A 27,855-nucleotide genomic window follows, 5' to 3' on the forward strand; every position below is an offset into this window, starting at 1 on the left:
ACCGAAACAACAGTCACCATTTCTGATTCACTGTCAGATGGCAATTTTTTCTTAGTAGGCGGTCTTTTTTCAAAATATGCTTTTCAACTTTTGGTTACTAAGGGCTGTGGTTTCCTATTTACTAGATTGCAGCTACTGCTGCAACCAAGATAGAAGGCACAAAACCACCTTAGAGTAAAACTCGATACTGATGTGCCCGATACGATTCACGCAATACCAATACGCCTGATACCGATACGCGCGATACCACGTACAGCCTTTTCCCAGGGACTAAGGAGGGCCATTTCATCATGGAAACCATATTTATTGGATCTTTTAACTATGATTATCAAAATGGCTACCTCGAAATTTTATAGGATCGCTTTGGGGCGAGGGCGCATTTTGGAGAGGGGGCTAGCTGCCCTACAATCTATTTGGTCAATTAAAAAGGGCACAAGCAAATTTAATTTAGGTTGAATTAGCCATTAAACATCTTTTTACGATGTTCTGATCACTCGCTAGCCCTGGTAGAAAACTGATTTCCTTGGTGTTCAAGGTGGAGGACTGTAATTGTCCTACGAAAGGTTTTTGACTATGCTGATCAAATAGTGCACTTTTTATTTCGACCCGGACACCACTTTCAAGAGATTTCGGGATCTTTTTCGTAATCACCATAAATTTGTTTTCTCAATAAACTTTTGCTTTAAAGCCTAACCTAAAACAGTAACAATTACCGTTACTGTATCAATGTGATATTGCAATTACTTCTCGTTAGCCAGTTTTTTTCAAAGTGCATTTTTCAACTATTGGTTACTATGGGCTGTGGTTCGCTCTTTACTAGGTTGCAGCTACTGCTGCAACCAATAGAGTACCTTTAAAGGAACACTCTAAGATTAGCAGCCGTGAAAGTACTTAATTGAGACGCCATCGATTAATTTGAGGCACACCACTGATTAATTCACACACCATCTGCATAATACCCTTTTCATTTCCACATGAACCTTCTTATTGTCAGGGTATCAGATGTCACCCTACACCTTCAGCTAAGGGGTTTCTTTAGGCAAAACAATGAAGTTTCGGATAAAGTTTCATTGAAATTGGAGAAGCTCATCGAGGCTTTAATCGAACTTAGACAGATCTTAACGTCTGGAGTCTAGGTGAAATTTTTATCGCCCTCAAATAATGACATTTTGGTTTCTATAATGGTGCCAAAGTGATATCGCAACACGGCTGGTTTGGTTAAGTTTATGGGGCGATGAATTTGAAGAAATAAACTATTTGCTGACTAGACACCCTTATAGAGATAATAGGGTAGGGTTAAGTTTTCAAGCAGCTGAACAGGCATTCGTAGTTGGAATATTGAGAGGAGGAATATAATAATAGACAATGGGTGGATATAAAATTAATATTTTGGGGTGGGGGTACCAACGAAACTTGGGCTATTCATCGGCATCTTGCCCCTTTATCCCAGTAATTATATATATACTGTATGGTCTCTCATATATCTGGGGAGATGAGGTTTGAGCCCTCCAAACTTTTTAGCCACCACACATCTATATTCGTGATAATTTTTCTCCGATGACGGCTAAATGTTTCTTCTTTAAGGCATAAAGAAGGGTAGAAAACAACGCTTTATTTTGTACGTTTCATGGTCTGGAATTAGAGGTAGAATATCCTGTTATCAGTCCAATTATGTCAGTTTTGAGGTTTAAGAATCAAGTTTGCAATTTACCAGATTGAAAAAGGTAAGAATATGTCTTCATATTCTACCTAACTTAAGTCCTTTTGGATTTGTCGTTCCAAATTAACACATTCTGGAGGGGCTTCCCACTCTTTGCCAATTGGTGCCTTGCAGTTCCACCGGTCAATCATCCAAAGTGTGTCACACCATACATCCTTCCACCATGTCTATAGGCTTGAGCCATGTACAGCAAACGGTAGACGGTGTAAATGATTTTTGAAATGGACAAGTCTTTGCACTTTCCTTGGAGAAAATAAGTTTTGGGCCATAGTAAATTGAAGCTACTGAGTTGCAATGGAAAAAGGATGGTAAATGTTGTGTTTGAAACAAGAATAAATCAAAATGAAAAATGTAGTGATTTTGTAAACGGCATTATTTGATACTGTAGGGCTAAAAATCACATGAGGTACATCTACTCAAAATCAGTTTTCCAGGAATTATTTGAATTTCGACGATCATCTAATTTGTAATTGCTCAACTTGACTCATGATGTCAAAAGTCACAATGACGTCATAAAATTGCTATATTCGTATGTCTTTTATGATGTCATGAAATAGCTCGTTACTACAAGCTCGTAATCGATTTATTCTCCATTTAATATGAGAAACCAGAGGATCACCTTAAAGGAAGAGAGTATTTATCTCAACCCCTTCAAAGATTACTGATCCGTTGAGCTTACTCGAACTTTATGTTACAAAAGTGAAACTTTCATACAATAGACTAGAAAAACGTTCTTGGGCCTAATAATTTGGTAAATTTCTAATTTATAAGGTTTCAAAGAACTTGGAAAAATGTGTCTTGAATCTCAAAGAAAAAACACTTATATGGCTTTAAATCCGCCAAGAAAAGTAGAGTAAAAAAAAAGACTTTACCAAGATCACGGGAAAACATAATTTCTTTCAAGGATAGGACAGGGAGTAGACCTGTCTTCTATTTAATTTTCTAAGCTTTAAATATAGAGGAAGAAGTTGAGATAAGAGCTTGAAGAGATCTTTCCAGGGCATAATTTGGGCTCTGAATTCATTCCAGTAGGTTTCGTTCTCCTAACATCACTATTTCCAACACGGGAAAAAGCTTTTAATTTAAAATTTTGCAAAAATTTATTTTGCTAAATTTGTTCCTCCAGAGGCACACAGGGTGTCAGTGAGTAGCCCCCAACATTTCCAATGGCCACTGCGTAGATCTCCTCCTACTCTGGGATGAGACTCGTCTGGAGGGCATCAAAACAGCACAAGTTAGTTTGAATACAGAACGACTTTCGCGAATCAACAAACCTCTGCGCGCGCACTCTTCTTATGAGACTTATTTTCGAGATTTGAAGCGCAAACCACGAGTTCAAAGCAACAATACACAATTCTCACAGGTATTCTTATCCCACTGTGTTCCCGCATTCAGTTCCGGTTCTTAACACATTTAAAACACAATTTTTGTGTGTCAAATTGTTAATAAAGATCAGCGAAACAAAACTAACTCATGTGATTAATATTATGCACGAGTGATCATCTGTAAAGATTTCTCGGTCAACTTAGTATCAACTGGAATTATATACGTAATTTTCCTCTGATGGCGCTAAATTTAAATAAAAGATGGTTGTGATATTAGAATTAAGTAAAAAAAAAATATTTCACCAGAAATATGGAATATCCTTAAATGCTACAAAATATTTCGCTTTTTTATGTTTTAGAACTTATACAAGAGAGAGTTGAGACCCAACACATCCTTTCTCTGTGGCCGACCTGAGCAAAACTTATTACTTACACAATTATGATTCGTAATTAATGGGTATCTATTTGAGCATTTTTCTTTAAACGTTGTAAACCCTTTATTGATACGAAGGATCGCCCATTTTCACCGAGCGGTGTACATCATGAAGTACCACGCGTGCAACAATCCCCAAAGAATTTTGCACAGTTCTGACAACGTTTGCCACAGTTTTGCCACGCTTGGTAAGCACTGTCTCCTGTATGTGATTTCTGAAAGACAGCAACCCCTCACACAAATGTGCCTTAAATGGTTTCATTGCTACATCAGGGTCGCACCCCTACCCAAAATGCCGTACCCCTACCTAAGCTCTGTAGCTCATACCATTTCAATGTTGCTGGTGAAGAAGAGCGTGGAACACTGAGTTAAGAATATTAGACATTCTCCAGACTTTCTAATGTTGCTGCTTTCTAGTTGTAACTAGTCTTTCTAGTTTCTACGTTGCTACTAATAAGACTTTATAACGTAGCTACTTTAGTACTTTTTATTTCTGACACTCAAAGTTATTTTCAACATATGGTGTTTTGATGTTGGAAAACTCTATTTTTGCTTTCATGTATCCTTCCATAAGTGATTTCTCTCTCTCAGCGAGATATTCAATTAAAAGCAAATGTGACTATTTAAAAAAAAGCGAATTCAATACCGTTTTTTCTAATGATGAATCCAATTGAAAGAAAGTTCCTTTTTCAGTGAGGCATGAGCCAAATGGCTCAACTTAGCTTACCTTTTAATCGGACTTAAGAAGGATCCCCACTTCCGAGGACGCTTCAAATGGGGAAGCAGTTCCTGGAGGGGAGCTTTACGCTGGGATTTATGCATATTCATTGAAGGTTCCGTTCGCTCATATAGCTTATGAAGGATTGATCTTTTGGGTGGAAGGCGTATTTAAGAGAGTAATTTCGCCAGAAATAAGCCTTATCAAAGAGTTTGTGGCAACGAACGGTAATTAAGGAGTGTATCAGCTCAATAGTAACTGAAACTATAAAAAAGTATGCTTGATTTCCGTGGGGAGGGAAGTTTTCGGGGGATTCTCTAGGGGAAACTCTACACGGGGTGAGTAAGGGAGATTTCCTGGAGTGATTTGAAAACGGTCAGAATTTGAATAGAATTCATTTTTTTCAACTGAAAGTGAGGAGGAACACTAAAACTTAAAACGAACAGAAATTATTCCGTTTATGATGGGGATCGACCTCTCGTCAACACCTCGCTCTCTACGCTAAAGTTTCTTTTAGTACTTTTAAAGATTGTTTTGTCCTAATTAAACGTCAGGGGGGCCTAATCCATCCTCAAACGTCGCTCTTTAAGCTAATGTTTAACTTTTTGTCACAATTCTTTAAGGAAGACTACTCAAACACAAGGGGTCATTGAATTTAAATGAGATGTATTTTTAAAGACTTTTAATCATCCAGCGTAAAGAGTGAGGGTTGAGGAGGGGGTAGCCTTCTCATATACGGGAAAATATTCCTTACTTTCAGTTGAAAAAACTTTTTTATTTAATTACACGAAGAGTTGCCTCATTTTGTTGAGAAATGCACTAATTTGTTGTTACTTGTCCTTTCTACTTCATGTCGTTATTTGTGCGCAGCTAGGAACTTGTTTTACCCTTTCCAACTTTCTTTTTCCTTCCAATTTCTTTATCGCCTTCCGACTTCGACAAAATCAGAAAAAAGGATCACATGAAATGTGTAGAATACCATAGGTCATTGTCCCAAAAAGGTTCTCCATTCCGCATACGCCATGAGTAACTTTTTTCACTTGGTGGCCATATTTAGCCACCCATTTTAAATCATTCATTTAGCTCCATTAAGTCGCAGCCAATTTTATAAAGATGCACTAACCAGCCTCAAATTAACCTCCAAAGTTTCATTTGAATGTTTTAGCAATTAAAGTTTTCCAGAATTCATTTAGCTGAGACATAAAACTGCACCTTCAGCTGATCCTATTAAAGTTCCTGTCAATCATCGATGATTAAAAGAGGAATATTCAACAGAGTCTAAAGGTAAATTCAAAGCAGATACACTTAGAAACTTCCAGCTGATGAATGGAGAAAAACGATATGAGACAAAATTGTGGGTAGATAATACCTGTCCTGTCAACCCAAAAAGATTAAAAGGGTAGTCCAGCCACAGGTTGTTGAATTCACAGTCAGCATAAAATCAATTTGGCAAACAAACAATGCAACCCTCCGACTATAAAAGACATTTTGAAAGAATTATTTATGAACTGATGTGTCTCAGATACCAATGAAAGAACAATTATTTTTAGCTAGTGTCAAAATGCCAGAATCTATGAAGGATTTTGAATGGATGAGTTTAAATTTTTAAAAAAATAACAAATAAATCAAATAATTCTTTTTGGATTTCTCCGCAGTAAGTAGGAGATGGTATTTACGAATGTAAGTAGGTAGGGTTGATAAAGGCTACATCTAATATGAAAACTAAAAATAAAGAAAACAAGCTTTTTCAACTGAAAGTAAGGAGCAACATTAAAACTTGAAACGAACAGTAATGCTTACGTATATGAAGGGGATTGCCCCCTCCTCAACACTTCACTCTTCAAACTATAGTTTCTATAGTACTTTTAAAAAAGCTTCTTATTGTTCTAATTAAACGACCCTTTTGTTTCAGGAGTCGTTCTTATAGAATTCGGACAACATTCAAAGTTTAGCGTAAAGAGCGAGGTATGGAGACGGGAAATCTTCTTCACATACGTAATAATCTATGTTCGTATTAAGTTTTAATGTTGCTCTTTACTTTCAGTTGAAAAAACTTTTTTTTTATTTAATTTCTGATCGTATTTTAAATAATGCTAAGAAATCTGGCACCACCTCCACGGAGAAATTCCCCTCCCCACGGAAACATAATCTAGGCAATTTAGTCCCGGAAAACATTTACCCCTGACTATTCCTCTTACAACTCCACTCGTAAAATTGAAACGGAAAAGAGAAAGCAAGACATACAAAAGGAGTTCTGTTTAGGAATTCTGGCAAATTCCCCCAGTGTATAATTTCCCGTGATAAGTTTACCCCCGGGAAACTTCTCTCTTAATTGAAGGTTGCAGGTGGAAAAACCTCCATCAGAAAATTCCCCCCATACGAAAAAGTATAATATTTCCCCACAGCAAATACTATGCGTAAACACTGTGGAAAATTTATAGCTTAAAGACTTTTCGCCTAGGGCTTGGGGGCGCCATATTTATATCCAAATGCATAGTTATGGGGCCTTTCAATTATGATGAACAAAATGGCTGTATCAAAATTTTGATCAGACGATTTTGGAAAAAAGGGGGTCGAGAGGGGGTCTAATTGCCCTCACATCTTTTTGGTCACTTAAAAAGGGCACTGGAACTTTTAATTTCCGTTGGAATAAGACCCTTCGCGATATTCTAGGACCATTGTTTGATACGATCACCCCTGGGAAAAAATAAATAAATAAACCCGCATCCGTGATCTTTCTTCTAGCAAAAAATACAAAATTCCACAATTTTGCAGATAGGAGCTTGGAACCTCTTCAGTAGGGTTTGTGATATACTGAATCTGATGGTAGAATTAAGATCCTACCATTCCTTTACTTTTTTGGATGTTTTCTCCTTTTCTCGAAAATCAGGCAAATTTTCTCAGGCTCGTAGCCTGTAATGGCTAAGACTAAATTTAATGGAAATCATATATTTGAAATCAGCGTAATAAGCCGATTCTTTTGATATATGTATCAAAATTCCGAAATTTTAGAGTTTCGATTAATATTGAGTCTGGTCGCTCCTTACTTACAGTTCGTTACCACGAACTGTTTGATACTTTATCGCTTATGAAAAAAGTAGCGACGATGGACTATGAGCGTATGTACCAAATACCGTTAAAAAGAGGAGTGTCTTTAGCTAAATTTAGATAGTAGACTTACGATGGACCTTGGATGAGAGGTGTATGGATTCATGATATATATCCTATAGAGAATAGTTGAAAAATTAAATAACAGCAATTCAATTCCATGAGCATTTTTTTCCAATTTGTCCGCAGTGAGTACGAGAGAAATTTTGTAAACGTGAGTAGGTAGGGTTGATCGGGTCTACATCTAACTTGTAAGTACTTTATCGCTTTCGTAGAGATTAGTTACATCCAAAAGTTCAACATATTATAAACGTTTTGTGAATACAATGAATATCCACAGAGGATACAGACCGTGAATTGCTCTCCCCCTCTCTCTCTATCACTACCATGGGACAACAAATTTGGGAATTTTGCATCATTTGCCGGTCAAATCAAATGAAGAAAGCCGTGTACTCAGCCTTTGTCTCAGCCTTGTACTCAGCCTGTGTCTCAGCCTTGTACTCAGCCTTTGTCCCAGCCTTGTACTCAGCCTTTGTCTCAGCCTTGTACTCAGCCTTTGTCTCAGCCTTGTACTCAGCCTTTGTCTCAGCCTTGTACTCAGCCTTGAGTAAATTTTTGCAGGCTCGTCACCTCTCCTTTCCTTCTCTTGTTATTTTTTTTTTTTTTTTGTAGGTGGCTGTGACCACCACTGTTCTTATGACAAATCCTCACTTTCATTATTAAGTAAGGACAGTGAAAATGAAAAGTGTTGTATGAAGACCATGAATAACCACAGATAATTTAGACGGAGAATCAGCCCCTCCCCTCTGTATCACCCTGAGATGACCAAAAAATCAGAGATTTCACATCATTTGCTGATCAAAAACTGCCAAATCATACTTCGAAAGCTCTTTCCTCCACCTTTGCACCATCCTCCCCTTCACTTGCAATAATTTTTGCTGGAGCCTGTGCTTATACTAAGTTCTAAATCCCGTATGAAAAATAAAAATTGCACATTGTAAAAATTTACTTTTTTAAATTCTGCATTTACCACATGTTACAACGGCACCACTGTAAATTCCCAACATTTTAGACCAAAAAGTCTACGTTTATAGTCATATTAGTTTTAAATTCAAAAATTTTTCGAGACCAGAAGACCAATATGAAATTAACATCAATTTGCGAAAAGACATAAATTTCCAGGCATTTTCTGTTCAGGAAATGCTAAAATATGTCCCTCTCCCCTCTCCCCAAAAAATTACTTTTTGCCGTCTCTTGAATTAAAAAAAAACTCATGAGATAGTTAACGGCAAGTTTAGTCACGCATAATACATGTAACTGAAAAATGAAAATATAACCTCCCTCCTCCCTATTCCACCTCCAATAAAATCTTCCCATTCCTTTTTCATCTTCTTCTTCCACGAAAGAACAACACGTGTTATAGACACATAAAGCGAGGCGGGATATTTTAGATCCCCCTCCTACCCACCCCCAGACACGCCTCTAGATATTCTACTACCAGAGAAGGTTGCACGTGATGAGTTTCAGCCATTTGTCCATTCGTTTAGGAATACATGGGAAATAGACAAACAAAGGAAGTGCAGCCTTATAGTGCAGACTAGACGAATCAACAACTCAGTCCATCAAATTTGCTTCGATATTTTGTTTATCTGGCTCGATAAGTACAAGCCGAGAACAGCTTTTGACTACTCCAGCTTTGCTAGATTTCAGTATTGACCTTCAAGTCTTGGACAAGGCATATGTGTCGAAGATAACTCTCGAAAAGTAAGTTGAGTATATATTTCATTACTAATTAATATCAGCTACAATTTTGGCGTTTTAAGCGAGTAATCTTGAAATTCTGCTAAATGCTCAGTGGCAGCCCTGTACTGGTTGGGTCGAGGATTTTAAAAGTTATAATGGTTGCCAAGCCCGACTCGTAGTATGTCAGTGAGTGCAGCAAGGTCAAAGAAACCTCGGCTTTCAAAAATCCACAAAAATGCAGTGGAGGTGTGCAAGGATTGTTACTATAAAATATTGATGATACGAGAAAACTTATTTTTCAAAATATAGAGGGCGGGCTTTTTCCAATATAATAAAAATACCAAAACTTCTGTATTTTTCAAGGAATAGGGGGCAATTACCCATCCATCCTTTCCCTCAACTGGATTTCCAATGCACTGTTTTTTCCAAAATAACAATGAACCGTTCAATGCACAAAAATATAAAAATTGTCAATGCTGGTCCTGAGCCCCATATACTTTTGTGAACTGGCCTTTTCTTTTTGAAACTGCTTTTAGCGTAAGCTTCTTTAGGGTCAAACTAAGTTCAAAAGATATCTTTAAGGCATTTTTGCTTAGAATGTTGCTAACGTTGCTTTAATATTAAACGTCCAAATATACAGGGAAGACACTAGAAGTAGCGCCAAGGTCGTCCAAAGGGGAAGTGGCCCGAGGGGTCGTTTGGCGGGGGTTACTGTGACTAAGATTTTTAAAAGTGATTCCGCTAGTTTGATAGATCACATAATATTTTTTGGTGGTGACACCAAGGTTAATTGTGCCCTTAGCACCGCTATCCCTAAGAACGGCCCCGAGTGACTTCAAACTTTTTTAGAAATAGACAGTTCAAAAATATGAACCCAAAAAGGGAAATATTTCCTGAAAGGAGGACAAAACAGATTTTGTCAGGCCTGTACCACCCTTTAGAAAAATTCTTGACTTGCCCAACAAAAATATAACAACTTCTCTGCATATGCGTTCACATGCCACCATATTATATCCTGAACCAGAAGATAGGGGCCATAAAACGTGTGAAAATATTTCCGTAGCCGCTATTTTACGGTCTGCCTCTCATAGTTATCTCTTCATAAATGCTAGGTGCCATCAAGACGGCAAGAAAGAATAATAAAAGTAAATTGAATCACTTAAATGACAAGATAAGCAGGCATCATTTCTTAAGCATGAAAAGCTGTCAAAATGTCAGTGAAAGAAACTCATTTGTAGAGTAATAAGGTCACAACCAAGACAGGTAAGAGATAACTCGATATGATAGCAAGACATGCATACTTACTATGTATTGCACAGTTGAAATTGGCACTTATACTGTATTGCAATAGCGTCTAATTGTCCCCATTTTTTATTTTCAAAATTGTGGTAGACAATAAGCCTATTTATTCAGGGATAGGGGTATGTGAACTTACACCTAAAGTGTGCATCACTGGAATGTTATTACCAAAGAAGAAGTAATATCTCAAGACTTGAACACTTGATAATATCTCATGTTGTCCGACACGAGAGGTCGCCGATTTGACATGACGCTCGAGATCTTCATCAGATGGCGGATATATTCAACTTTGGTCCAACATGAAAGCGTATATCAAACACTTTCATAATTTAACAGAAGAATGAAACAATACTAATTTTCTTGGAAACACTCTTGTGAATCAAGGATTTAAATAAACAAGTAATCTGCAAAATTAAGATTTAAAATAAAACTTAAAATACAAGTTTATCTCCAAATGCACTAAAAATATGAAAATGTGCATCACTGCAACACCAAGGACGTATCCAGGATTTTGTTCAGGAGTGGTGTTACAAAAACTTTTAAAAATACATATAAATATTTGATTTTGTGCGTTTGTATTACGTTTTTACAAGTCGGACAAACATTGCAGGGAATGGGGATGGCTCAAACCCCCACCCCTCTGGATATGGCCTTGTGCACCACACTTTCATTTAAGACCTAATACAATTTCAATTTTTGGGGGGCAGAAGATAAATGCTCATTTCATGTTTTAGTGTGTTTGGAGATAATAGGTTTTTTCTAAATTTATTCTAATCTTTTAACTTGACTTTTTAATAATTCATGTATTTTTTATCCTGACACAGGCCCAACGATTACTATTTTATAGCAGCAACTTTAGCGTGCCTGCCCCCCTCCATTTTTATTTGAAGTAAACATGTTACTGCGAATGCATGTTTTTGATATTCATTTAATTTATTTTGTATTTTTATGTTTTCATATAGGCTACTACTGTTGTGTTTATTTTTTGCTACATAGATTAATTCTTTAATAGAAAATTACTGTTAAAATTATTTCTAAATTGATTTATTGTATGTATGTTTTATGAATAATCTGATGAGTTATTTACACCCATGACTAATAAAAAGTAATTAAATAAGCTTTTCCGCCCTTCAGAGAACTCCCAGGTAATAACGCTCTTAGCATTACCTCAGAGAGCAGTTATGCAAATGGAGGGGGATTGAAAGCAAATTTTTTATTATTATTTAATATTATTAGTGGTAAGTGATTTTACTTGATGTCCAGGATTGCAAATCCTGATGTAAAATTATGCAGTTTTTAATATTGATGAAAGCCGAAAATAAGAGAAATGTTATAATTAAAATAAAATAGAATTAATGAAAAAAACATATTAAATTAAATAAATTTAGGTTAAAATAACTTTAATTAAAATAAATTTATCAGCCGATTTCGCGAATTAGCAGATTGCTAATGTCTGAATTTTTCTTGGCGAAAAGCGTTGTCAAATTCCACTTACTAGTTTTGACTATTTGTTTTCACGGCTCAACGTGACAACACTGACAAATATGTGGCATTGGCGCAAAATTTTACAATTTGAAACAACCAAACAAAAATATTAGAAAACTGATGTCTAATGTTGCGAATAGACTTAGGATGGGTTCATGCGGAAAAGGATGTTTTTATTTTGTCATGTTTGGTACTTTAAAAATTTATTCTATTTTCTCCATTTTGTGGGTGTTTCGATGAATCCACAGTTTTAAAGTAAATTAGTGTATGTGTGTCTAACACGGAGTCAAAAGTGTGTCTGTCAGATGACACTACCTGAGTCCCAGTTTTTAAATTTTTGTACAGGTTATTGGCTATGGTGATGACTTGATGTCGCCTTCGAAATAAATCTATGCTATGTCTAATGTCATTTTGATGGACTTCGTCTTAAGGAGCACAGGAAAGGCAATTGGAGACCATGGAATCAAATGGGGAGGAAGAACGCTCCTGGACTTAGATTATGCTGATGATTTAAGCATATTAGATGAAAGTGTGAGCAAAATGAATGAATTTTTAGAGGTTTTACGAGTTCAGGGTGCTAAAATAGGCTTGAAAATTAATGTTAAGAAGACTAAGTCACTAAGGTTAGGAATAAGTGAAGATGAACAGGTGACCTTAGGTAACGAAAAGATTGATCAGGTTGGGAGCTTCAGTTACCTTGGTAGTATTATTAGTAAAGATGGTGGGAGCAGTGAAGATGTTAAAAGTAGAATAGCTAGAGCTCAGGGTGTTTTTTCACAGTTAAAAAAAGTTTGGAAGAATAGAAAGATTAGCCTACAAACCAAGATTAGAATATTGGAAGCTACAGTGATGACAGTGGTCAAATATGGCTCTGAAGCATGGACACTCCGAAAAGCAGATGAAAATTTACTAGATGTTTTCCAGAGAAATTGCCTACGGATTGTTCTGGGTACCCGGCTGACTGACCGTATTTCAAACAGTAGGTTGTACGAAAAGTGTGGTTCAATCCCGCTTTCTGGGGCTATAATGAAAGAAAGGTTGAGATGGCTAGGCCACGTTCTACGGATGAAGGATGACAGATTACCGAAGATTGTCCTTTTTGGCCAACCGTCTGGGGCTACACGGAAAGCAGGTCGTCCTTGTCTGGGTTGGGAGGATGTCATAAATAAGGATTTAAAGGAAATGGGAACTTCCTGGGAGGGTGTAAAGAGGGAGGCTTTAAATAGATTAGGTTGGAGGAGGAGCGTGCGTAGCTGTGTTGGCCTCAGGCGGCTTGGTGCTGCAGTGAGTTATTAGTAGTAGTAGTAGTAGTATGTCTAAAACAGAATTAAAAATGAGCGTATAGTACGGCAGGGTTTATTAAATTTAATTTTTTCCATAATTTCCTGAACTATTTTACATTTTTATGCATCCTTATCGATTCCCTTTAAGCAGGGACACGCCCCCGCAATTAGGCTTCTCGCTTATGAATATATTGAGAATAATAAAGTTAATTAATAGAGAGGAATGGAATATCTTGTGTGCAAAAGTCTATCTATCTTGATTTGCTGTGAATTTTGAAATAAATTTGATTAGAGGTTGTCACTTGGTATCAGTGTTATCCTTGTTATTCGCCCATCAATACAGTTGAAATGAGGCAGTTAATTAATAAAAAATTTCCACTATGACTTGCATTTGGCATAAGACAGAATAAGAGAAAAAAGGCTGGCAAGTTAGAGGTGTCTTTTATTGATGTCACAGCTGAAAGGTTTAGACTCTTGTTGAGTTAGAACGTTTGAAAACGTAAACGTATCTAATCTAGATACTCGAAGTTCCTTTGCAGCTCCATCATAGCTAATGGGCGCACGGGCAATACTCAAAACCAAAGGGGCTGTCCCCTACTCAACGTCCCGCTCTACATTTTCGAATTAATGTATGTTTTGATTTTGGCTCACCGCACAAAAAAAAATTATAACGAAATAGACGAATTTTTGGCTAGATAGGCTTCCTCATAGTTTTGATTGGACGATTTTGATAAAAAAAGGGATGGAGGAGGAGGCTTAGTTGGCCTCCAATTTTTGGTTACTTAAAAAGACAACTAGAACTTTTTTTTAACGTTTTTATTAGTAATAAATATACGTAACTTACGAATTAACTTACGTAAAGAACTTCTATATTTGTATATTTTTATTACGTATATAAGGGGGTTCACCCCCCTCGTCAATGCTTCACTCTTTACATCAAAGCTTGAATTTTGTCCCAATTCTTTAAGAATGACCCCGGAATCACAAAGGCCGTAGGATAAATAGTTGAAATTACTAAAAATACTTCAGAGTAAAGAGCGAGGTATTGAGGAGGAGACGAACGCATTTAAGTTTTAATGCTGCTCCTTGCTTCCAGTTGAAAAAACTTTTTTTTATTTATTTTCTCATTGTTTTTTATATAATGCTAGAAAATCCTGCACCCCCTTCATAGAAATTCTCTTCCCTCATGACAAATTCCTCCATGGAAAGATCCTCCCACGTAACCACGTAATTCCACATTTTTGTAGATAGGAGCTTGAAACTTCTACAGTGATTTTCGCAAAGATTATATGACTTTTAGGGAGTTTCCCCTCTATTTTCTAAAATAAGACAAATTTTCTCAGGCTCTTAACTTCTGATGGGTTAGACCAAACTTGATGAAACTTATACATTTAAAATCAACGTAAAAATACAATTATTTTTATGCAACTATCAGTATCAAAATTCAGTTTTAAAGTTTTGGTTACTATTGAGCCAGGTATATATATATATATATATATATATATATATATATATATATATATATATATATATATATATATATATATATATATATTATATATTTATATATTTATATATATATATATATATATATATATATATATATATATATATATATATATATTTATATATATATATATATATATATATATATATATATATATATATATATATATATATATTTATATATATATATATATATATATATATATATATATATATATATATATATATATATATATATATATATATATATGTATATATATATATCCGATAAGCTGGAGGGTTAAAAGCATGGTTTACTAATTTTATTTTAACTACCATTCTTCTTTCTTTTTTATTTCATATATTTTCTTTTTTTCATGTATTTTGGACACTAATGTATGAAAATTGCAAGCACTTCATCTACCCTCTACAAATATGACATCAGGCTATAGCATATAAAATACACTTCACACCATTGGGACACGGTGGCTGTGCTATTTAAAAAGCCGTAATTCAATTTGACACGTTTTGACAAAGATTCATTTATAATCTATTCTTTAAAAAAGACACTAGATCAATAAGTTTAATCCACGTGCCTATATCCTGTTTAGAACCTAAGATAATTGCGAGGTTTTATTAGGAGGTTCTGCCCTATTGCTAGGTTCAATAAAAATACAAACATAGTTAGAATTTCGAGCCTTTTACATCGAGATTGAACTTGTTTAATAAGGAGGTTCTATTCAGAGGTTTTGTTCCATTAGGAGACTCAAAAAGGTACAAATAAGTTTGAAATTTTGGGCTTTTAGCATCAAATTTTTATCTTGTCTTAAAGGGTTATAAGAAAAATGGGAGGTTCTATTTAGAAGATTATGTTCTATTAGGAGGTTCTATAAAATGCAGACATAATGGATTTTTCAGCTTTTTACTTTAAAATATTTTTTTCCCTGAAGGCTGATAAGTTCTATTCATGAGGTTATGTTCTATTAAGTGGTTGTATAAAATACAGACATAGTTGAAATTTTTTATTTTTGATACTAAGATTCAGTTTGTTTGATCTTGATTGCTGATAAGATAATTAGGATTATTACAATAGAGCTTGTTTTTATCTTAAAGACAAATGGAAGGCTCTACTCAGAAGGTTCTGTTCAATTAGGAGATCCTGTTTTATTAGGAGGTTTTATAAAATACATACTCAATGGAATTTTCAGCTTTCGACTAACAAATTGAATGTATTTATCCTGAAGGCTGACAAGACAACTAGAAGGTTCTATTAAGGAGGTTCTGTTTTATTAGGAGGCGCTATAGAATACAGATAAATTGGAATTTTGAGCTACTGGTATCAAATTGAGTGTGTTTTATCTTGAAGGTTGATAAAATAATTAGGAGGTTCTATTCAAGAGGGTTTTTCTTAGGAGGTTGTATAAAATCTGGACATAGCTAGAATTTGAATTTTTGACATCAAGATTGAGTTTGTTTCTATCTTGAAGGCTGATGAGATAATTAGAATATTCAATTTGGAGGTTCTGTTCTATTAGGAGTTCAATAAAGTATAGACAGCCATAATTTTAAGATTTGGATATGACAGTTGGGCTCATTTTTCCTTGAAAACTGATAAGGCAATTAGGAGGTTTTATTCAGGAGGTTATATAAAAACACAAATATAGTTGCAAGCTTGCTTTGGGTTCTCCTGTGAAATTCACATACTACCTTTCAGGATCAGGCAAAATCTAATTTCCTTGAAACTTATTGTGACTATATCATTTTATTGATTTTATTAGTTTATTGATAAGTTTTATTTATTGTTACACATTTTTATTCAATTTACTTCTATTAGTTTTATTTGGCTTAATTTTATTTATTAGCTTAATGAGTTTTATTTATTGGATTAGTCGTCAATCGTTATGTTTGCACCCATTTTATACCAGTGGTTTTTAAAAAGACGAATATTATGCCATCGGGGAAACAGAATTTGGTGATTATAGCTATTTCCGAGAAGTGGGGTACTTTTTTTAGGATGTACGATCTTTGAATTGACAATGTACGATCAATGTACAATGTACTATTTATTTTCATTGCGATTCAGGAAGATTAGGGCTTCAAGTACGAAAGACATACGAAAAAGGGTAGTTTCCTTAGAATTTCATCCAGGCCTCCAAAGAGAAAGTTCAAACTTCTCTCATCACCAAATCTCACCACTATACGTAAGAAATCGTTCAACACGGTCCTTAATTATAAGTAACGGAAGTATCTTCTCCCTTAGATAAACGTGCACTTAATTGAAGCGACAGCTTATGTTAAAGCATAAAAAAATGTAATTTTGAAAATATAAACAATTATGAAGAATTGGGGTCAGGGCTGTATCCAGGATCTTCTTTCGGGGACGGGTTTTATGAAAGGATTTTTTCGGGATGAAGGGGGATATACAAAAACTTAAAACACATCAAAAATTGTTTTTATTTATTTTGGTTACGTTTTTACGAGTCGGGCAAACATTTCGAGGGGGGGGGGATTCAAACCTCCTACCTTCCATCCCTGGATAAAGCCTTGATTGGGGCAATATTCAAATATCCTCGTGAATTTCCGAAAAAGTTTAATTAACACTATGAAATTCAATCCTCAAAAGTAAACAAGTGGCATTTCCGCTCTCTTCCTGAGTAAAAATTCTAATTAAATTCCTTCCTGCTCTACAAATTATTTCCCACAGGGTAATATCATTACATAAAGTAGCCGAGAAATTTTCACTAGTGGGCGTTCAGAATAGATTGCAACGTTACGTTTTTAAAATGTCGTTCTTCTCAAAACAACATTATTTTTCAAAACTTTTTATCATTTAGCTATTATTATTAATATAAATAATAATAATATTTTAACAGTTATTATTATGAATTATGTTATTAACTATAAATTATTATTGCAAATAAATCATTATGGTTATATAATAGTATAATAGTTATATAATATATAATAAAATAGTAATTATAATTAATACTTATTATTACAATTTAGTATTTTTTTTTTTTTATAGTCTACTTGATTGTATTCTACTGCAACAGTGCACTAACTTTCCACTTAACGCCTAGCGTTACCTCCTAACGACTTTCCAGGGGAATTTTGGGTGGGGGGAGGAGTTCTAAATTTTGGTTGTACTTCGGGTGGATAGTTGCATGACGGAGAGCCGTGCAGTGTACTGTACTGTAACAATCTTTTATCGTCTTTTAAAAGACAAAAAAGAATTTCACACGCGTCAGATGTCAGTAAGACAGTAAGGGTGACAATAGTTTGTTTGGTTAGAAATTTATTAGAATTCTAGTTTTGTCCCAATGAGCAATTGTTTTAATACTAAAGATTGCCCTTGATATTAGCGACCTTTCGGTCCTGAAGAGAAAATTCTGCAACATAAATATTAATCAAGGCCTTATCCTGGGGGAGGGGGGTTATCGGGTTTAATATGTCACAAAATTTCTGTTGAACTCATAAAAACATAAAAAAGGCATATAAACAAGTATTGCATGCACTTTTAAAGTAACTTTTTTGTGAAAATCCCTTCGAAAATATTGCCCCCCGACCAAAAATACTGGATACACCCTTGATGTTAGTAAACTTCTTTTGACAAATGTCTAGCGTACCATGGCCATTTGTTGCTCTGGCGCATCATGGTTCTTACCATGTACTCGACAAAGGAATAGCTGGGTGAGGGAAAACAAATACTTTTATGACTAGAGCTGTGCACTGTGTTTTAAGGATCTTTTAGTAATTTTACAACGAAGAAACTGTGTCACCAAGGCCGTTTCAGGGGGTGGGGGGTGGGGGGGGGGGGGACTGGGGGGTTTAACCCACCCATCCCCCGAAATTTTTGCCCAACTCGTAAAAACGTAATAAAAATGCATATAACCAAATTTTTATGTATTTTCTGGAAAAAGATTTTACCCCCTCCTCACCCCCGAACAAAAGTCTTGGATACGGCCCTGAATATCACCAAAGACAAATTTCACGAATTAAATATATCTTTTAAACATGTAAGAGCAGCTTACTATTTTAAACCATTTCTTTAAATTTTTTTTTACGTGGACAGTTTAAAACCCAGCTGAGTTCAATGGTGACTAAGTAAAATCCACTAGGCATACAAACTCTAAGAGTCACCATACAAACTCTAATTTAATAGTCGTCAATCATTATTAGGTGTTGAACCCCCCCCCCCCCCAATTTTTTTTTCCGACTCGTAAAAAATGTAACAAAATGTATTTATTCAAATTTTTGATCCGTTTTTTAAGTTTTTCTTGTACCCCCCTCGAAAATTAAAATCCTGGATACGGATATGGAAACAAGCCATTCTATTTTCTTTAATCTGTAAATGGTATGTACAATATACCATTTATTAACCAATGAAATGAATATCGATAAATATAGACCAATACTGATGGTGACTGATGGATACAAGTATATGCAAACTGCATCCTTTTTGTGTAATGTCATTCAAGCCTGGTAAAATTAACTGAAGACATATAGACTCTGATGTCTCAATCAAATTTGGCTAGCCTAAATTCGTAGGGGGGTTCTAATTCATGAAAGTGTAGAGTCGGGAGCAAAATGTATTTTCTTTTAACTTTTTTTTTTTACTCACCGACTTGTTTGTACTTCTGTACCACAAATTTTTGAATTTGTGAGCCATTTTCCAATCAATTCCCAAAGTTCACTTGCTTCCAAATTTTATCAGTATATGCACTTCCTATGACAGTGCGGTAATTAAATATCAAAATCCCCCCCTCTTCTATTCTTTCCCTTATACAAATAAAATAACACAAACAGATGATTGAATGCGACCAAAATCATAAAACGAACACTACAATGCAGGACTTAATAGCCCAGCTACCAAGCAGCCAGGAACTTTTGTCTGTGGTCGCGGTAGCTTAGGTTCGAATCTTAGATAAGACAAGTTTTTGTCCTAGAGACGAAAGACTTTTCAGTCACACAAGACTTAAAAAGTCAAAAATAATTAAGTAAAAAAAGATATTTTTGACTGATTTTCAAAATACCGACTCTAGTGCTTGATCCAAGTTGGGTGATCTACTTCCCAACTTGTGTAGGGGCGCCAATTCAAGGAAATGTAGGGGAGAATGTATTTTTCAAATTATAAGGGGAGGGGGGGTAATTTTGTCAAATTTTGCATTTTTTAAATACAATTACCAAAATAAAAGGTAAAATAAAAAAAAAACATACCAAAGAGAGTAGTTTTCGAAAACAAGGGGATCAATTGCGACTCCTACCCCCAATTGTCCCCCTGGACTTGTGATTCTCTGTTTTAGCTTATTGTAAAAAATAAAGGAGAGCCTGCATTCCCCACCCCCTGGAAAATTCCCCAGAGGAAATTCCACCCAGTCAAATTTCCCTGTGGAAAATTCCCCCACACACGGAATTGAGCAGCCATAGAGATAGTACAAAATAGCTACTTTGAAATGTTGATCAGACGTCCTAAGGGGTTACAAAAGGACCAGATATCAAAAACAGTTTTGGGACAAGGATTGGTGGGTATCAACAATCACTTACGACTTGTAAAAAGGACGGGAACTCTTAATTTTCGATTGAGTGAGTATCCTCCGAAGTTTCTACGACCACGAGGGGGAAGTTGAGGATGAGGAAGGAAAAGCCCCCATCCTATACGGAATAAATTCTGCTACTTTTGGGGTTTAATATTACTCTTTACTTTCATAGTAACAGTGTATGTAGACCAGAAATATTTGCAGATATCCAGAGGGATTAAATACAAATTTTGACCACGCCCCACCCCTTGCTCAAAGCTAACGTTGTATTTGCCTCACGGCTCAATGAGAGTTAGGATGTTTTGGTGTTAAAATGCCCCCTTTGAAATATCTGCCCCCATCCAAAGTTTAAACGAACACCCTTCCGATAAAAAAAAGTTACATCTTAACAATGAGCAACTAGTATAGCTTACAGCCTTTGTCTCGGGGGCTTGAAGGAGGGTTGTCAAACCCGGAGGCATGACTTTTAAGCTTTGAACTATTGAATAAAATGAACAAAAATGGTCATTGAAAAGAATGGCTATTTCCAAAGTTTTAGCAGATGCGTTTGGGGAAAATGGAGGGATTTATACGGGGGATAATTTCCCGCAGGGGACTTTCCCGGGGGAGATGTTTTTTTTGGGGGGGGACGCCAAGACACACAATAAAGTAAACACATACCGACTCTTGTGTCTTAATAAACTTAAGTGGAACTACTTGTCAACTTGTGATTTTTTTACTTTAACCAAAAAAACATGCATATATATATAGAAAATCAGCGTTATGTAAGAAAGCTTTTGATTGCTTAGCTAAAGCAAATATTTGCATCAGTGAATTGAGTAAACATTACTAATGCTTCTGTGCCTTTGAAGTTTTTAATGCCTATGCTTCTCTAGCTAAAATTTATCTGTTTACTTTCATAATCTGAACGTATTTAACGAAAATAATCCTTGGAATTTATTTTCACCTCTTCAACTTGTAAAGAAATCGAGGAAAATTTGAATGACGAAACTGTGGTGTTGCGTAGTATAGTTTGCGCACTAAACATTGTCTCGTGTGTTCTTTAAATCTTAATGAATATTTAAAAATGGACTATTTCTTGCAGCTTTATAGCAATTTATCAGTGATATACACAAATTTTAGATCACCGATACATTGCAATGGTGTGTAGTATTCATGAAATTTCGTCAACAAGTTTGTTGCGTAGCGTAAAATTGCAATAAAGTTGAAAAATAGATTCTTCGGGGTCTTAGCCGAGTAATTAGCGCTCCGAACTTGAAATCCTGAGGTCAGGGGGTTCGAGTCCTGTTTTCGTTGTTTATTTGGTTTGAAACGGGTGTCAATGCTGTGATCATGTAAGCTCAGCCAGAGTCGACTCAGCTCTAAATGGGTACCAGGAGAAATCTGGGGGAAAACACGGGGAAATGTCGGATGATTTGCTCCAACCATCGATTGCATTTCTGGCCGAAGACATCCATTCAGGAGGTCGGTACCTGCGCAACGCAGACCATTAGTCAGCTTTTTTGGTGGGGGGTATTTTAAATGAAAATACTGTTTTTTGTATTTCATTGAAAAAAAACGACAAGTTTGGCCCCCCTAAATTCTTGAAACCCTTTTTGCCTACCCACTGCCCCCTCAATGAATTTTTGGCATTAACGCTACTGAAGATAGAGTGGCTTGCTTATCCTCTGTTAAGTATTTTCGGTGAAATATTGCCAGATGAGGTTTTTGTTGGACTGTGGCTAGATTTTCCTATTTATTCGTGTTATTTCCTGTGTATTATGTTATTCATAAATCTTTTCTGTTATTTCCTGGGTATTCCTAGTGTACTTTACTTAGTTGTTATTGGACTTCACCTTCATTTGTTCCTACCACTTCATCTAATCAAATGGTTTAGAAATTTAGCCTCTTCTGTGCGTCAAACTAATACCCTGGTGTCCCAATATTCTAAATTATAAATTTCTTCATTTCCATTTTTAAGCATGTTCCCCTTTCCTGGACTTCACCCAGAATTGTGTATATAGGCCTAAGCCAGGGCCGTATCCAGTTTTTTTTTAGGGGTGTTTTACACAAATATTTACACAAAAAACTTCAAAAGACCCTTAAAAATTTGTTTACATCCATTTTTGTTGTTTTTACGAGTCATACAACATTTCGAGGGGTAGGGGTTCAAACCCCCTATACCCCCTGGATACTTCCTTGATATGAGCTCTATTAATATTTGCTGATTTTTGCTGTTTCGTTGGTTTGGATTCCTTTCTGTATTCATTTCTCATACGCTATTGGCTCGTAATGCCAACTAATAATTTTTGGCATAAATAATTTCAAACCGTAGTCAATCAATCAAGAGTTCTCGGAATAACAACCTTTTTGAGTTTTGAAAACTCTTTGGGAGAATCTAAGTCCTGGACTCAGACAGAATATTAGGGAAGCTCTCAAATTTAACCGAGGTAAGCATTGGAATGAGCTTCGCTTGCACCCTGAACCCTTTCGAAGAGAAAATCGTCGGCTTATCTAGATCCAATCCCACATCATTTTTATATAATCCTAATAAGGGCTTATGCCAGATTTGCCTCTCATTCAATCGGACTATCTGCATTGGCTTTTCCTACAATTAGCCATGGCTTGATGCCCATAACTACTTGATTGTAATTCTTGATTTTAACTACTTGATTGAAAAGCGCAAATCATACCAACTATTCGAAATTTCATTATGATAAAACTGAATTTATTTATTTTTACTGCAATTGACAATTTATTCGTACTTCAGAAGGTACTATTTGCCAGATTACAATGTTTACTAGAAAACAGAATTTCTGGCCTCGATGTGCCTACTTTATTTTTAAAATAAATATTGCCGGTGATTTGAGCCAACACTACTAACACGAAGTTTTGATAGTGTTGCTTCTCTGAATACAATTTATATTTTTACCTTCGTGGCCAAAATATATTAAATGAAAACAGGGCTTCTCCTGTGAAATTAGATAGGTCTTAAGTTTACGCTAGGTTGGCAATCAGTTCAAATCCGTCGAGGCCAAAACGAAAGGTCATTTGTATATTTTCACAAAATAACGAATTTTAAGTTTTTACGGGAATAGTGCCCCCTAGAATGTCGAATATTGTACTAATTACAGCGTTGGAGGATCAAAGAAAATACCAATTTGGGAGCCGAATTGGTATCGGTGCCTCCTCGAGCCTTAATTCAGTCTCCGCCCCTGTGCTCATCGACGACTTTAGTAAACATCATTAACGTTTCTATACCTTTGAAATTTCTGTTATTTTTGCTACTCTTAATACAATTTATGTGTCTACCTTAGTAATCAAAATATATTTAATGAAAGCATGACTTTTCTGTGAATTTGAACAAATATTAATATACGCAAAGTTAGCGATTTTGACGTTTTGAAGTTCAAATCTGTCGAGGCCAAAACAAAAAGTCATTTTCATAGTTACACAAAAGAGTGATTTTTTTAGTAGTTTTCGTTCAAGATAAGAGTGAAAACTTTGCGGAAAATAAGTGAATAAATAAAGATATTCTGTAGCTGAGTAAAATGGCTTTATTTTGAAGTGAAGTAAACCAAGTTAACTTAGCTAATCTCACGAGGTCGCCAACCTCTTCGCCGTCTGGTATACACACGGGAGCGTCCATTGTCCTGCCACGTATGGTTTAATTTGAGCCTCGGGTGGACCCCTTTCCCCATCTTGCATCTCATCAAACCACTTGTGGTACACTTATTACATGTTTGCTCGACTTTTGGAGAGGGTTTCCCCTCCAAAAATTGCCTCCACAAATAAATAAAGATGTTGTTTAACTGAGTAAGCGGCTTCATTTTGGAGTCTAGCAAACATAATAAATTTGACTAGCTTCGCGGCGTTGCCAACCTCTCCGCCATATGGTATACATACGGGACCATCACTTGTTCAGCCACTCATGTTGTACTTTACTTCTCGATAGAAACACTGGTACTTGTCTATTATACAAAACACACTCGAGAAGTGATGTTTGGTTAATGCTAATGTAAAAAAATGATGAAAATAGAATACTTTATTAGCAAAATTGTAAGTTATTTTAATGTGTTTTAGTGAACATAACATACAGATCATAACACATATGAACTATATTCTATCACTAGTCAAAGCAAACCAACCGATTTCCTCAAGAATTGGGCTAATAATGAACTAAAATGAACTAGGTCAAGAATCACGTTAATAATGAACTTTTCTTTGTCTTTGAGACGGTCAGCCAACGCCAAACCTCCCAATTTAAAATTCACAAATGACCTTCACAATTTTGCTAATAAAGTATTCTATTTTCATCATATTTTATCGTCACAAGCTTCACTTCTCGAGTGTGTTTTATATAATAGACAAGTACAGAAACACTTTCACCATCCAATACCTCATCACACCAAGCATGACACACTTCTGTTACACGTGGTACGTACCATATGGTTTGCTCGGTTTTTGGAGTAGAGGTATACGTAAGGTGATATTTTAAGCTAGATGAACCTAAATCAATTCATTTCACGTGTTGTCTAGCTAATCTTGCAAGACAAAGCAATATGGTGACTGCCTGCTTCAAGGTCAACCCTGTTAAAATAACGAATACAATAAACTAAAGATGAATGATATCCTTCCCCTGTCGGAACTGAAATTTGTTTTAGTTGATTTACTAGTATTCTGTTTAGTTAGTAATCCTGTGTTTATATATTTTGCTTTTATCGCAACATACAGAGCGTATACAGTGATCCAAGGAAGGTACAAGTAAGGAAATTTGGGGATTTTAGGAAATAAGAAATTCGGGGAAAAGTAGGTTTTAGATAGGATTCCTATAAAACAAAATGCCGATAGCATCCATTATACACTATTGCAACAAGTCGGTGAATTTTCAGTAGCCTATTTTATAAGAGAGCTTCACTTTCTACTGGTTTTTTGCAACTGTGACCTTTTTGCCGCTAAGATACGGCTTGTCGCAAGTATAGGCCTAAGCTTCTTTGACTTTTTTCAATCATTCTAATCAATTTATCTGGCGTATATTTGAGGAAAGGGACATAACCGATATTCAATCCCCCTACTTCCGTAGCAAATGTCTTCCTAGTACTCTTTGGTATCGGAATCGAAAATGCTGAAAAAATTTCACTTGCCGAATATTATTGAGAAGTTGACTGGTCAGACATGGCGAATCGGCGCTTGTCGCCTCTTCACGGTTTGATCGGCTTCTTTCATTAATGCTTTTGTGGGATTTTTTCCTTGTTGATTTTCTTGTCAGCGTTTTGATTTATTTTTTTAATGTTTTACTACATTGTTTACTTTTCGAATGCATGTGAGCAATAAATAAATAATATGGTTATATTATGTTATTATGAACTAAGCTTTTTGGCGACTAGTTTTTTGTTTTTGAACATTCAAATCCAAAGCAACCCTTAATCTACCAACTTGGTTGTATCTAGGAGGAGGGGTTGCCCATTTGACCCCCAGCCTGAAATTTTTGACCGACTCGTACAAAAGTAGCAAAACTACATGTAACATTTGTCCAGAGAAGTTTTTTTTTTTGTAACCCCTCGCCCATCTTTGATCCGACCCAGTTTAGCAATATCACAGCCAAAAGCCATTTTCAAAAAACAATAGTTTATGATTTTTTTTCTGGACTCTGACTGAGTACCATATTATTAAAGTACGATTGTTGGTGAAAATACAGTAACTTTAGGACTTAAAAAATTACACACGGTTACCACCAAGTCAAAAGAAACCAATATCATCTTGAGAAAAATTACATCTTGAAAAAAAGTAATAAAATAAAAAAACAAATATAATAAAATAAATAAAATAAAATAAAATAAAATATAATAAAATAAACAAAAACATAAATAAGCTTGAATTTTGTCATCTTTCTTGTTGCAAATCTTAATAATTTTGATTAGCTAGGCTTTAAAAAGCCTAAGGGGAGAATCATAAGGAGATAGGAGGAGGCATTTTACGAAAAAAAAAAAAAACAACAACAAAAGAACAAGTGCCGGTTGAAAATAATGATGCCATTAAAGAAAAAATATTGTATCTTATCATATGCAGTAGCTTATATGTTGTTGATGTAGGCCTACTAGATCTATAGTCTAAATCCATTTCGCTTAGATCCGATAATTCATGTGAGCCCGGCTTGAGAAGTAACGAACGATATTGAGACGGCATCCAATTTTAGAAATCATGTACACAAAGCGGCACGTGCAAAGTACGGCAGAAGTAAGCCAATCGTGGTTGAAAATGTGCCAAGCGTGGTGGAACTGTGTGACACACGATGCGTTCTGAGATGTAAACTGAGCGATGGGAAGTGCCCCCCCCCCTTTGGACGATATAATGTGCTAGTTTCTTTGACAGGTATGTGCAGGGGGTGCCTAGGGGCTAGCTCCTCTCCCTCGAAATCCTAATTCTCTTCACTTTTAGCGCACGCCTAATTCAAATTATGAACTTTTTTTATTCTTCCCCTGCCAAAAAGGTCTGTTATTGGCCCCTTTCTTGAAGAAATGTCTGTCTTCGTGATCGTCCTACCTCATCACATAGCCTCGGGAAACCTGAGCCAAACTATGGAAATTAGCATAAAATTACCAATCTAACAATGTATCTTTTTGTTCTACCGTGTCTCCTTCTGAAGAGGTCAATTCTAGACCTTTACCTAATTCTGTATTCACCCCTGCCATTAGGGAGTTGAGGTACATTATCAGAAAAGCGAAAAATTATATTTAGAAGAAATATATTTATTTACAAGAGGAACGTTAATTTAACATGTTTCTATTTATTTGAAGAAAGTATTTATTTAACATATTTTCTTTAGAAGTCATCAACTACCGAAGTAATACCAATATATATCGAAATCCTTACATGACGAATTTCGAGTTATATCCTAAATTATATATCCAAATTTGCTAGATGCTCTATTTCTTTCTGCCGATAAGTTCGCTTCAAGAGTCAAGCTAATACTAATTTCTCTGAGAAGATTTTGGAACATTTTGTTTCATTTTGAAGCTGGAGTACCACCTCCGCACGCGCGTTGTTTCCAGCCTTCCAGCCTACTGGTGCTTGCTGGTGGACACACCCGAAAAGCGTTATTCTGTACCAAGTTAAAATTGTTTATGAAGCATGCGAACGGAACATTGTATTGTGTCAGCGCTTTCGTTATCCCAAATTACCCGATAGAAATAATATCCACAGAAAATTAACATCCGTAAATTTAATCGAGAATAAAACATGAAAATTGACCAAATTCAATAAAATTTTAAAACTAGATAGAAAACATTTCGCCAGACATTTTTAAAAATTATTTTAGTAATGTTGAAATACTCATATCAAACAGTTTAAAACAGCTTTTTTAGTTAAAGTAAAAAATTCACAAGCCGACAAGTAGTTCCACTTACGTTTATCAAACAGTTCGTGGTAACGAACTGTAGTAAGGAGTGACCCTGCTTAATAGTAATCAAAACTCTAAGAAACGGAGTTTTGATACCACTAGCTACATCAAAAGAATTGCATTTTAATGCTGATTTTAAATGTATAAGTTTCATTAGGTGTAGTCCGGCCCATCAAAATTTACGAGCCTGAGAAAATTTATCTTATTTTAGAAAATAGGGAGAAACACTCATAAAAGTCACAGAATGTCAACGAAAATCACAACAGCAGATTCAGCATATCAGAGAACCCTACTGTAGAAGTTTCAAGCTTCTACCAACAAAAATGTAGAATTTTGTTTTT

At 35.5% G+C, this 27,855-nt stretch overlaps 1 protein-coding gene across 1 annotated transcript in view; it reads right to left on the bottom strand.

The window, feature by feature from the left end:
* The window catches only part of LOC136024801 (fibroblast growth factor receptor-like 1), a 151,158-nt gene extending 124,058 nt beyond the window's left edge, over positions 1 to 27,100 (bottom strand). Inside the window, exon 1 of the mRNA XM_065700270.1 lies at positions 26,989 to 27,100. Within this exon, the coding sequence (XP_065556342.1) occupies positions 26,989 to 26,990 (2 nt within the window). The 5' untranslated portion in view covers positions 26,991 to 27,100. The remainder of the gene's footprint in view (positions 1 to 26,988) is intronic.
* Between the last annotated feature and the right edge of the window lie 755 nt (positions 27,101 to 27,855).

Source organism: Artemia franciscana, chromosome 3 (genome assembly GCF_032884065.1).
Source record: "Artemia franciscana chromosome 3, ASM3288406v1, whole genome shotgun sequence".
In the NCBI taxonomy this organism is placed as follows: Eukaryota; Metazoa; Arthropoda; class Branchiopoda; order Anostraca; family Artemiidae; genus Artemia; species Artemia franciscana.